At 43.1% G+C, this 13,469-nt stretch overlaps 1 protein-coding gene across 2 annotated transcripts; it reads right to left on the reverse strand.

The window, feature by feature from the left end:
* On the reverse strand, positions 2,523-13,469 carry LOC102189032 (protocadherin beta-6). 2 transcript variants are annotated; one of them, XM_018050254.1, is made up of 2 exons: positions 12,715-13,469; positions 2,523-4,818 (listed from the first exon to the last, which is right to left on the reverse strand). In XM_018050254.1, exons 1-2 carry the CDS (start codon positions 13,069-13,071, stop codon positions 2,782-2,784), a joined length of 2,394 nt encoding a protein of 797 aa, XP_017905743.1. In that variant the 5' UTR covers positions 13,072-13,469; the 3' UTR covers positions 2,523-2,781. The 2 variants fall into 2 exon arrangements, with proteins under 2 accessions (XP_017905743.1, XP_013821071.2); XM_013965617.2 differs by lacking the exon at positions 2,523-4,818 and having other exon boundaries at positions 10,541-13,469.

A 13,469-nucleotide genomic window follows, 5' to 3' on the forward strand; every position in this document is an offset into this window, starting at 1 on the left:
TGTTTTTTTTCACTCTCTTAGCCTGCAGCGCCACCAAGCGTTCTTCTTTACAACTTCAGGGAGTTTTCATTTCAAAGTATAATATAATATCAAAATTGCAGTGAACACACTGTGGGTCATAAAATGTTATAAATTCCTTTCCTCTGCACCTGTAATGCAGTCTTGTCCAGGTAGGTAACAGTAGTTGTGAGAGTAGAATAAGTTATTTATCTAAATCTAATTCATTTTCCCTTTAAAGGTACAAGTTTAGTACGCAAAACTCAGCTCAAGACAAATTTATTTTTCATTTAATAAGTATTTCTCTGTGCAGGAATTATTATAGCTTCTCGGGATAAAATTGTAAATTAAGCACAAAAATTCTTGCTCTTGCAAGGCTTACATTCTATTAAAAAATTACTAATTTGTTCTATGGTGTTAGAAGAAGTTATACATTTTTAAATCCAGATTTTACTCCCCAAAAAACTGCAGTGTGCCTGGAACTTCTGGGAAAATGTGACTTTTCAGTCTCTGGGATACACAGATTTTGGACCTTTTTTTCCTTCGTAAGTTCATTGTGTACATGGCCCAGTGAGAGGAAATGACTATTTATTAGAAAACAATTGTAAGTTATCAACTCAGGCAATGTCTTTCTGCAAACATGAAGAAGGCAATAAAGCCAATGAACTCAAAGTATATCTTTCTAGGGTAAGGTTTTGACCTGGCAGCATAGGGCCCACACCCCTGTATGTTTTATACCCTCTGGGACTATGCAGATGGGTTTACTGAAAACATCCACTGTACCGACTGAACTCATGTGGTTGGAGTGAGAACAGCAGAAGCAGCAACTCCCCCCAAAGAAGAATGGAGGAGGATAGGGTAAATATCTGGTGTAAGTTCCCCCTACACTCACTAATTGGTAATTATCTATGAAAAAAGAGCCATGTAGTTCACTTATCTGAACACAGAACACAGCCAAATATAATTTAGTTAAGCCCAGTTGCATTAAGAATAAAAAGAAAATACTCATTTGTCACTCTAGAATAAATTGCCTGACTTTGATGGGAAGTTGTAAAGAGGGACTTCTCATAATATACTACAAATATAACCAAACCAAATATGGGTTAAATTGTGAAAGTAAATTATTTCGTGGCTAACAAAGGTAAATGGTGCATATACATCAGTGAAAAAGAAAAATCTGACTAGTAACCTGCTCCTAGTAACTAACTTAGGTTTTAGGAGGGAACACACATATAGAAGCTTGAGAAATAGGCACAGGAGCTTGAAAAATTATAATCTGGATTTTCCTAAAAATACTTTTGAACTTTCAAATTGTTAGACAAAGACGAGGAGGTGAAATGTACTCTGAAGAACTTTATATTCTGTAATAGAGTTTGGGGTGAATGAGGGTGTTTTCTGTTTAGAAGGCAAATAAAAGGGTGATATTTAATAACTTTATTTACTGGCAAGGGTACTATATTGTAGTGAGAATATTAGGATTACTTATTCCCTGAAGGTTATTTTTAAAATTCACTATTGGACTGTTAATAACATTAACAAATATTTATTAAACATTTATAATTGTTTTTTAAATGATCATCATATATTTACATGAAGTTCAAAAACTAATTTAATGTGTTGACACTTTCCAGAAGTCTGTATTGATAGAAAATGTGTATGTACTATTGTGATATATTGAAATGCACATAAATGTGACTAGCTATTAGGTATTTAGCCATCATTAGTATCTATTTTTAGTTTTTCACACTATAGGAGTTACTCAAAAATGAGACTTACATTGGTGGGTTAAAAAACTATCAAACATATTTTAAACATGTCCCTACATGTCACTTGTGATGACAGCTGTCACTACTAGTTAGAGAAGAATCTTGAGGACTTTGGAATATAAAATTTATAAAAAGGATAGATGATTAAAATGTTTTAAAATTATGCAAATAAAATTTTAGTGTTCCCTGGAGGCTCTACAGTAAAGAATCTGTCTGCCAATGCAGGAGACTCAGGTTTGATTCCTGGGTCAGGAAGATCCCTTGAGAAAGTAATGGCAACCAACTCCAATATTCTTGCCTGGAAAATCCATGGATAGAGGAGCCTGATGGGCTACCATCCATGGAGTTGCAAGGAGTCAGACATGACTTAGCAGCTAAACAGTAAAATAAAATTTTACTTTTCATTCAGATTGTCAATATAGTGGAGAGTAATATTTAAATACTTTTGAACTGTGGTTTTGAAGAAGACTCTTGAGAGTCCCTTGGAGTACAAGAAGATCCAACCAGTCCATTCTAATGGAGATCAGTCCTGGGTGTTCTTTGGAAGGACTGATGCTAAAGCTGAAACTCCAATACTTTGGCCACCTTATGAGAAGAGTTGACTCACTGGAAAAGACTCTGATGCTGGGAGGGATTGGGGGCAGGAGGAGAAGGGGACGACAAAGGATGAGATGGCTGGATGGCATCATCAACTCGATGGACATGAGTCTGAGTAAACTCCAGGAGTTGGTGATGGACAGGGAGGCCTGGTGTGCTGCGATTCATGGGGTCGCAGAGACTCGGACACGACTGAGCGACTGAACTGAACTGAACTGAATATTTACAAAAACCCTAAAGTTAACGCATGAAAAATACAGTGAATACCCACTGTCTGACTCTTTAAAATTTCACAATGAGGAGCAGTAGTAAAACAATCATGAAACGGACATTCAATAATATGCATCGATAACATGTATCTTTAAGTTAAAATAGTTTACCAAACTTATAAGTAGGGCTTAATGACAGAAAAATCCAATACTTAATTGAATAGGAAACTATTCCGAACGGTGGGGTTTTCCTTGATTTCCCTCACAGTATCCTGGAGAGGGAAGGTGGGGAGAATCGGCTTCAGACACTTGAATTCCCCGGTCCCGGTACCTCCCGTCAGACACACTTCGTACTGGTAGCTCTGCGACAGGGTCCCCGTGCCGCTGACGTCCACCAGGTGGCCCGGGAAGTGGCCCTCGGGCACCGGGCAGCGACCCGCCGAGCCCGCCCCGCCCCTCCTGCACAGCCGCACCGCCACGAACACCAGCACCGAGAAGAGGAAGAGCGACGACACCGACGCCAAGGCCACCACCAGGTAGACGGTGAGCGGGTCGGCCGGCGCCGCGGCCGCCGCTTCCGCTTCCGGGGGCGGCAGGTAGGGCTGCGAGAAGCCGTCCACCAGCAGCACGTGCAGCGTGACGCTGGCCGACAGCGGCGGCTCGCCGTTGTCCTTGACCAGCACCACCAGCCGCTGCTTGGGCGCGTCGCGCTCGCTCAGCAGCCGCGCCGTGCGCACCTCGCCGTTGTGCGCCCACACGCCGAACAGCCCGGGCTCCGTGGCCTTGAGCAGCTGGTACGACAGCCAGGCGTTCTGGCCCGCGTCGCCGTCCACCGCCACCACCTTGGTCACCAGGTAGCCCGGCTCGGCCGCCCTGGGCACCAGCTCGGTGCAGGGCGCCGAGGCGTTCTGCAGCGGGTAGAGCACGAAGGGCGCGTTGTCGTTGGCGTCCGCCACGAGCACGCGCACCAGCGCCTGGCTGCTGAGCGCCGGCGAGCCGCGGTCGGTGGCGCCCACGTGGAACTCGAAGGCTCGCAGGGCCTCGTAGTCCAGGGACGTGAGGGCGAAGAGGTGGCCGTTGTCGGGGTTGATGGACACGAGGGAGGCGAGGGGCACGATCGGGTCGGGGGGCGGCAGCAGCGAGTAGGTGACCTGGGCGTTGGCGCCGGCGTCTGTGTCTGTGGCGCTGACGCTGCCGATGTGCAGGGCGGGGCTGTTGTTCTCGCGGACCCACAGGGTGTAGGAGGTCTGGGTGAAGGCGGGGGCGTTGTCGTTGACGTCGGACACCAGCACGGTTATGTTGTGCTCGGTTTTCAGTCTGGGGGTTCCCATGTCAGTGACTGTGATGGTGATGTTGTACTCGGCTCTTTCCTCTCTGTCTAGCGGTCTCTCTGTCACCAGAGTGTAAAAGTTTTTGAACGTGGGTTTCAAGAAAAAGGGGAGACCATTGTGAATGGAGGAAACCATCTTACCATTTTCCCCGGAATCTGGATCAGAAACACTGAAAACAGCCACCACAGTCTCTGGGGAGTTTTCTGGGATAGAGCTGATGAGTCTTGACATGGTCAGTTCGGGGGCATTGTCGTTCACATCCACCACCTCTATAACTACAGTGCATTTTCCTGAAAGGCCTCCGCCGTCTGTGGCTGCAATCTCCACGTTATAAAATCGAGTTGCCTCGAAATCCAAAGCCCTTTTCAGACTAATTTCTCCTGTTATTTCGTCTATTACAAATGGTTGAGTAACTTCATCTCCTTGGAACAGAGCATAGGCTACTTTCCCATATGTTCCTGCATCTAAATCTCGGGCAGAGACAGCGACAACTAAGGAGTTTAGGGGACTGTTCTCTGGAATCTGTACCTCATAGACGGACTGTAAAAACTCTGGGGCATTGTCATTAATGTCCACGACTTCGATGTGGACTGTAGTGGTCCCAGATCTGGGCGGAGCCCCCCCATCCAGCGCGGTGAGGATTAAACTGAGCTCAGGCTGCTGCTCCCGATCCAGTGCTTTGTCCAGCACCAGCTCTGGGTATTTTCTGCCATCTCCACGATGATGAGTGACAACATGAAAATGGGAGTTGGGGCTGATTGTGTAGTTTTGAACCGTGTTGCTACCTATGTCAAAGTCCTGAGCTATTTTCAAAGGAAACACAGTCCCTGTCTGGACGCTCTCTGGGATTTTTAGAAGCATTTCTCTCTCTAGGAACTCTGGGGAATGGTCATTTATATCTGTGAGCTGTAGATCAGCCTGAATAATTTGCACCGGGTTTTCCAGTAATAGTTGGAAATGCAGTATACAGGGATCTGTTGCCCGGCACAATACTTCCCGGTCTAGTTTTTCATATAGAAGCAAATTCCCGGTCGTTATATCCAGCTGCAAGAGCTGTTTGTTTCCTTTGTAATGGATTCGCGCGCCCCTCGTGGCTAGTTCCCCCACCCTGAGACCCAGGTCTTTTGCCAGGTTGGCCACAAAAGACCCACTTTCTGTTTCTTCTGGCATGGAGTATCTAATTTCTTCAGAGCCAGTCTCCCACAAAAACAACAATATAGCAATAAAGAGAACTTGCCTTTTTTGTAGCGTTTTTGCTGGCGCGGTCTCCATTGTCCAGACCCGGTGCAAGAAGGTAGTTTCTTCAACTCGATATACAATCAATCCAGATGAGTTGGAATTTGATCTTATTGACTTGCGCCTGGACGATGCCCTTCTCAGAGATCTCTGCCCCTAGATTCTATGTAAATTGCTTTCTTCTTTTAGAAAGCACTCGGGGTTCTGATTCCCACTTTAAAGGCTTCCGGGGCAGTCACAGATCCCTTCATTCATACTCCTAGCTTGCAGCGCCACCAGGCGTCATTATTTACTATTGCATATAGTATGGGCTGTTTCATTCCAAGCTTTAACTTGGTATGTATCAGTTTCCTTTTAAGTCAGAAATGCTTCCGATTGATTCTGTATTTCCAGTTTTTAGTTACTGGAAGTTCTGAATAAGCATTTGCTAAGTTAACTTTCAGTGAAAGAATACTTTTCAGAACTAAAATGATGTATCAGTATTCCTCATAAAACACCTTTTGAGTAGTCAGACTTTCTCTTGTGGGATTCTTATTTGATTATATTCAAGAAATTAGTAATATGGTAAGTTTACAATTTTGCAAAATTGTTTTATTTTAAATATACATCAGAAAAGGGAACAAATCATGTGTGTACAACTGAATTTTTCAGGAAGTGAACACACTGGTAAGCAGAACCTAAGTTAAAACTAAAATGTTACCAAAACCCTAGAAGCCCCCTCCTGTCATTATCTAGTCACTACCCTGTAAAGGTAAAACTCTTCTGATTTCTATTATTATAGTGTGGGGTGTTTTTTTTTTCTGTTCTTGTTTTTAAGCTTTCACACAAATGGAGTTATACAATATTACTCATATGTTTGTAAAGTCCACCCCTTCTATACTGTTCTAACTTATTTCATTGCTTTGTATTACCCTATTGTACAATGATTTGTTTTTCTATTCTCCGGTGGATGGACATTGGTATTTTCCAGTTTGGGGATATTTTCAGTACTGCTGCTATGAATATTTTTGCTGTCTTTGAGGGCACTTATATTGTGTGCATTTATGTTCAATAAATTCCTAAGATTTACACAATTATAGGTTAAGATGTGCACATGTATTTAGCTTTATTAGATATTACAAAATAGTTTTCTAATGTGGTTTTGCCAAAATCAGTGAAGAGTGAGAGCTCCAGTTGCTCCAAATCCTTGTCATCATTTGATATTGTCTTTTAACCATTTTGGTGAGTGTGTGGTGATGTCATATTGTAACTTTAATTAGGATTCCCCTGAAGATTAATTAAATGAGTCTATTTTCACTTGTTTATTTTTATTAGAGTACATTCTTGTGAAGCACGTAAGTTTCTTGTCTACTGTTCTTATTAGGGCATTTGCCCTTTTTTTTTTTTTCCTTACCAATCTTTAGAAGTTCCTTATATATTCTGGATTTAAGTACTTTTTCAGAAGTATGTATTGCAGGTATCTTCTCTGATTCTGTTGCTTGCACTTTAACTCTCAAGATATCTCTGAAGAACAAAACCTTTAAATTTTAATTTAGTCTAATTTTCAATATTTTTCATTTATGGTTTGAGTTTTTTTGTATTCTCTTTAATTCTTTGCATACAGCAAAGTGATGAAAATACTGTTGTGTGGTGTTTTCAAAATATCAGTTACTTTTTACATTTATAGCTATAATTCTCAAGAAATTAACTTTTTAATATGAATGAGGTTAGGCTCAGAATATTTTTTCATAAAAATATCCAAATGTCTTTGCAACATCTACTGAAAAAAGTTCCATTCTCCACTATTTCTGAGTGGTCTTTTTTTTCATAAATCAAATGACCATAGTTATGTTCAAGGCCCTTCTTTTTTTCAATTTTTCTCCTTGTTTATCCTGCAATACCAAATTGTCTTAATTTCTATACTTTGTAATAGGTTTTATTATCTGATAATTAAGTCCTTTAGTTTTATTCTTTTTTTTTCAAGATTGCTTCGGTTAGTATTGTCTATTTCCATATAAATTTTAGATTCAGCTTGTCAGTTTCACAAAGAAATCTGCTGAAGTTTTCTTTAGGATTTTATTGCATCAGTAGATTGATTGAGAAGAACTGGCATATTCCCAACATTGAATCCTCTAACTGGAATGTCCCTGAATTTGACAAGTATTCTGAGAGGGGAACTGGCCTCCAATTTGCCATAGGCATATGAAGTTATTCTATCCCTGGCAGGAGCAGGAGTCTTTTGTCTGTTCTTAAATGAAGTCACTCCGTAGGGTCCATCTCATTGGGACCCCATGGACTGTATGTAGCCTGCCAGGCTCCTCCATCCATGGGATTTTCCAGGTAAGAATACTGGAGTGGGTTGCCATTTCCTTCTCCAAGGGATCCTCTGGACCCAGGAATCCAACCTGGGTTTCCTGGCACTGTTCTTAGGCTTTGCAGATTTCCTCAGGGCAAACTGTAGGAGTCAGATCAGAGCTTTCTCAAGAAGTTTCCTTTTCAGGAAGCTTACTTAGCCCCTTCAGTTCTTTGTATATGATCTACTGTTTCTTCAAACTAGTAATTTCTGAATTTTAACCAAGCTTTATAGTTGTTTGAAAGTGAAAGAAGAAAGAAAAGTTGTTTTCTGCTGTTAAATAATCCTTCTAACTTGAAACAGAATACAACCAAATATGTGTAAAACTTAAAATCTGAGACTACTTAAAATCCGTATTTTGTAACTTTGGGCCATAAGGAAAAGGAGTTCTGAAAGTGATGTGGGCCATGTTGACTTAAGTAGAATTTATGTCACTAAAACAGCATATGTTAAATATACTGTGTGTGCTAGGTCACTTCAGTCATGTCAGACTTTTTGCGACCCTGTGCACTGTAGCCCACCAGGCTCCTCTGTCCATGGGATTCTCCAGAATACTGGAGTGGGTTGCCATTCCCTTCTCCAGGGGATCTTCATGACCCAGGGACTGAACTTGCATCTTCTGCATTGGCAGGTGAATCTCTACCACTATTGCCACCTGGGAAGCCCTAAACACACTATATGCTGTGCCTAAAAAAATGATGAAAGAGGAATTGTTAAAAATGAACATATATAATACATTTGAGAAAGTGATTGAAATGGGTATTATTATCCAGATATTTGGCTCCCATTTTCTATTTTTATTTTGCAACAATAGAAATGGCCTGTTTTTTATGATGTATTCATTTTGTGGAAGTTACCTGGATATTTACTACTAAATTCTAGTTGAATTTTAAAGTGTTGATGAGGTCTACACCAAAGTCTGCTAGTGATCTCCAGCCAGTAAGTAATGATCCATACTTTACAGATACACATATAATTTATAAATTAATATACACAGTAATTTATAAATAAATACACAAAGTAATTTAAAAAACATATATAAGTTAATAAAGGTGGGTTCTCAGTGTTTATTTGCCCAGACTCATTTAGGTAATTATACAAATTGGACTTTCCTGGCATAAACAAAAACATGAACTTTTTTTCATAATGTTGAGATATAGTGGTGAGATATAGAGGTGAAATAGATACAGTGGTGAAAACTTCAATCAGATTTCTTGTCATCATACATTAAACTATTTCATTTAGTTATCTAACAGTAAATGGAGGCATCATTAAAGTTAAATACAATATTTATGTCATTTGTTTAATTTTTTTCTCACTTATCACTAATTTCAAGTATTAGATTGGATGAAGGTGAAAAGATATGTTCAATGATAACTTTAAGAGTAATTTTCATTTTTTATTTCATTACATCCTTAGAAAAAATATAATTCAGGGAAAGATGCAAATAATTAAATTCCTGTAGAGTGATACTTGAGACTTATAAAGCAAACTCTTTAATAGATATAAGTGGCTTTATAGTTATATCCCTATAACTTTAGCTGGAAATCACATAGCTTCCTTGATTTAATGAACACAATATAAAGCAATTGCAATGCCAGATGAGTTTATTTCTTATCTTAGTTTATATTTCTATTCTTGTCTTAAAGGATAAAAAAACCAATGCTTATTTCTTACTAATGAAAGTTTAGCATAATTGAAAAAACTACTTTGCAAAATGTCTGAAAGCTACATAGAAGACCAAAGATGATAACTTGGACATAAAAAATATATCACTGTTTTGTTGATAAAGACTGTCCATGTCTGCAGAATAACAAAGTGAAAATCTATTATCATTCAATAACCAGACTAGAACAGAATAACCAAAACTCAGAAGAAATTTACTCTTTTGAAGGTACAGAGAAACTTCAGGGAAACCAAGAAAAATGCATACATTAAACTACATTTGAACTTCTAGTTATAGGGCAAAATGAAGGACAGTATATGATGCCCTCTACCTCTTGAGTCCTTTGAAATGACTTAGGGTGTATTTAAGGTTCTGTGTTTTAAAAAATAACTTAAAAAGTAGTGACTTAGTTTTAGTTAGTGAAGTAATGCCAAATTACATCAGATTTTTCTTTTTAATTATTATAGAATAATTTTATGTTAATATTAGTGAGTATTTATGTAGCAATTGCAATGTGCTAGGTTACGTAGCAGACAAGAGAGATAAATCTCTAGCATATTGGTGGTCACAGTGGGATATGGTCAAAATTGTAGTGTATTACTACTTTAATAAAGTGCATGTTTATGTACAGTTTTGGAGAAACAAGTATGCTAAGATATGCTCATGGCTATTCAGGGGCCATAGCTTTGTAGAATAGTCAACAAGAGCGGTCTGCTGCTGCTGCTAAGTCACTTCAGTCGTGTCCGACTCTGTGCAACCCCATAGACAGCAGCCCACCAGGCTCCCCCATCCCTGGGATTCTCCAGGCAAGAACACTGGAGTGGGTTGCCATTTACTTCTCCAATGCAAGAAAGTGAAAAGTGAAAGTGAAGTTGCTCAGTCGTGTCCAACCCTCAGTGGCCCCATGGACTGCAGCCTTCCAGGCTCCTCCGTCTGTCCATGGGATTTTCCAGGCAAGAGTACTGGAGTGGGGTGCCATTGCCTTCTCCGGTACGATAAAGAAAAGCACCAAAAATATACAGAAATGCATGATTACACAGGTGCTTTAAAATGTTTCATTGAAATGACATTAAGAAGTTGATTTAAATATTAATAGAATTTTTTATACTACTTGAGTAATTTTTAGTTATGGAAAGATTAATCACCGAGAAGGTCAAATATGGAGAAAATACATACTCTTTCCAGTACAACTAAAAATGCTAAATCTAATTAGCACAGAGACATATATTTGTGTGTGTTAATCACTCAGTCGTGTCCGACTCTTTGTGATCCCATGAACTGTAGCCTGCCAGGTTCCTCTGTCCATGGAATTCTCCAGGCCAAAATACAGGCGTGGGTTGTCATTTCCTTCTCCAGGGGATCTTCCCGACCCAGGGATCGAACCTGGATCTCTAACATTGCGGGCATATTCTTTACCACTGAGCCACCAGGGAAGCCCTATATATACATTTGTACAACAGTACAACTTCTTAAGAGAAAGGTATTGCAATGGGAATTAGGTTTGCCAAAATTAAGGAGAGGCTCACTTAACCAAATACGACATTTAACTGAATACAAAGCTATTTCTACAGTTGGGGCTTTCCTTGATTTCTCTCTCAGTGTCCTGAACCAAGAGGTTAGGGAATATCGGCTTCAGGAATTTGAACTCACCAGTTCTATGGTCTCCCGTCAGACACACCTCGTACTGGTAGCTCTGCGACAGGGTCCCCGTGCCGCTGACGTCCACCAGGTGGCCCGGGAAGTGGCCCTCGGGCACCGGGCAGCGACCCGCCGAGCCCGCCCCGCCCCTCCTGCACAGCCGCACCGCCACGAACACCAGCACCGAGAAGAGGAAGAGCGACGACACCGACGCCAAGGCCACCACCAGGTAGACGGTGAGCGGGTCGGCCGGCGCCGCGGCCGCCGCTTCCGCTTCCGGGGGCGGCAGGTAGGGCTGCGAGAAGCCGTCCACCAGCAGCACGTGCAGCGTGACGCTGGCCGACAGCGGCGGCTCGCCGTTGTCCTTGACCAGCACCACCAGCCGCTGCTTGGGCGCGTCGCGCTCGCTCAGCAGCCGCGCCGTGCGCACCTCGCCGTTGTGCGCCCACACGCCGAACAGCCCGGGCTCCGTGGCCTTGAGCAGCTGGTACGACAGCCAGGCGTTCTGGCCCGCGTCGCCGTCCACCGCCACCACCTTGGTCACCAGGTAGCCCGGCTCGGCCGCCCTGGGCACCAGCTCGGTGCAGGGCGCCGAGGCGTTCTGCAGCGGGTAGAGCACGAAAGGCGCGTTGTCGTTGGCGTCCGCCACGAGCACGCGCACCAGCGCCTGGCTGCTGAGCGCGGGCGAGCCGCGGTCGGTGGCGCCCACGCGGAACTCGAAGGCTCGCAGGGCCTCGTAGTCCAAGGACGTGAGGGCGAAGAGATGGCCGTTGTCGGGATTGATGGACACGAGGGAGGCGAGGGGCACGAGCGAGTCGGGGGACGGCAGCAGTGAGTAGGTGACCTGGGCGTTGGCGCCCGCGTCTGTGTCTGTGGCGCTGACGCTGCCGATGTGTAGGGCGGGGCTGTTGTTCTCGCGGACCCACAGGGTGTAGGAGGTCTGGGTGAAGGCGGGGGCGTTGTCGTTGACGTCGGCCACCAGCACGGTTATGTTGTGCTCTGTTTTCAGTCTGGGGGTTCCCATGTCAGTGACCGTGATGGTGATGTTGTACTCGGCTCTTTGCTCCCTGTCCAGTGCCCCTTCTGTTACCAACGTGTAGAAATTCTCAACGGACGGTCTTAGAACAAAGGGGAGATTGTCATGTATAGAACAGATAACCTGTTGGTTATGTCCAGAATCAGCATCTGATACACTGAAAACTGCCACTAGGATCTCTGGCAGGTTTTCGGGGATGGGGCTAGTCAGTGAGGACATAGTCAATTGAGGAGCATTGTCATTCACATCCAGGACCTTGATGACTACAGAGCATTTTCCTGATAGTCCCCCACCGTCTGTAGCCTCGATATCCACCTGATATGATTGAAATTCTTCAAAATCCAATTTCTTTTTTAGTCGAATTTCTCCTGTATTTGCGTTAATTTCGAAGGGTTCGTTAACGTCATCGACTTGAAATAGGGCGTAAGATACCTCTCCAAATGATCCTGCGTCTAAATCTCTCGCTGAGACAGTGATAACCAGAGAGCCCAGGGAGCTATTTTCAGGGATTTCAGCCTCATAGAACTCCTGAGCAAACTCGGGGGCGTTGTCATTGCTATCCAAGACCAGGATCTGAATCTCTGTGGTCCCAGACCGAGGTGGAGACCCGCCGTCCAGCGCTGTGAGGGTTAGCCTGAGCTCGGGGTGCTCCTCACGATCCAGCGCTTTGTCCAGTACCAGCTCCGGGGACTTCCTCCCGTCCTTGCGGTTTCTAGTGAGAATGTGGAAGTGAGGGTTGGAGCTGATTATGTAGCTCTGAAGGCCGTTGCTACCAGCGTCTAAATCTTGTGCCATTTTCAAAGGAAATACCTTACCTGGTATAGTAATTTCTGATATTTTTAGTTGCATTTCTCTAGCAGGGAACTCTGGAGCGTGGTCATTTACATCTCTAATTACCAAGGCAGCCTGAAATAACTGAAAGGGATTTTCCAGTAACACTTGGAAGGGTAGTACGCAGGGCTCAGTGGAGCCGCACAGCTCCTCCCGGTCCAGTTTATCATTCAGCAGCAAATCACAGGTGTCTGGATCAAGCCGCAAATGCTGTCTATTCCCCTTAAAAACAACTCGGGCGCCCCGGGCAGCCAGCTCTCCCATCCTGAGTCCCAGGTCTTTTGTCAGGTTGGCCACAAACGTGCCACTTTCTGTCTCTTCCAGTACAGAATACCGAATCGATTCTGAACCTGCCTCCCACGAAAGAATCAATGTAATGAAGATCATAACTTGCCTTTTATTCTGATGTAGTTTCATTTGCATCATTTCCATCGTTATGTCTGGTTCCGGAGGAAAAATCTTCTTCCAATCCCAATCACTGCGTCCACTGTTGACCCTTCAAGATGTCTGCTCCGGAATTTCAAATTCGTTCCTATAACTTGTCTGGCAGCGACTGCTCCCTGAACACTTCTGTCTTAGCTTTACCTGTAAATGAGTTCTATATTTTTTTCTTGGGCTTCTCTGAAATGGAGTCCACCGAGTCTGCAGAGCTTTTATCCACTCTTAGCCTGCACTGCCACCATGCGTTGAAATGAGTAATTTCGTGGGGGTGCTGCAGGTCAACACCACATCCAAAATGTAAACTTTATAAACGTTTTAAGGAACACGCTGAGTTTCTCAGACTGCAGTGAGTGAATCACATGCATAAAGACTTATCTGGGAGTCTTGGG

The sequence above is a fragment of the Capra hircus genome, chromosome 7 (genome assembly GCF_001704415.2).
Source record: "Capra hircus breed San Clemente chromosome 7, ASM170441v1, whole genome shotgun sequence".
NCBI lineage: Eukaryota > Metazoa > Chordata > Mammalia > Artiodactyla > Bovidae > Capra > Capra hircus.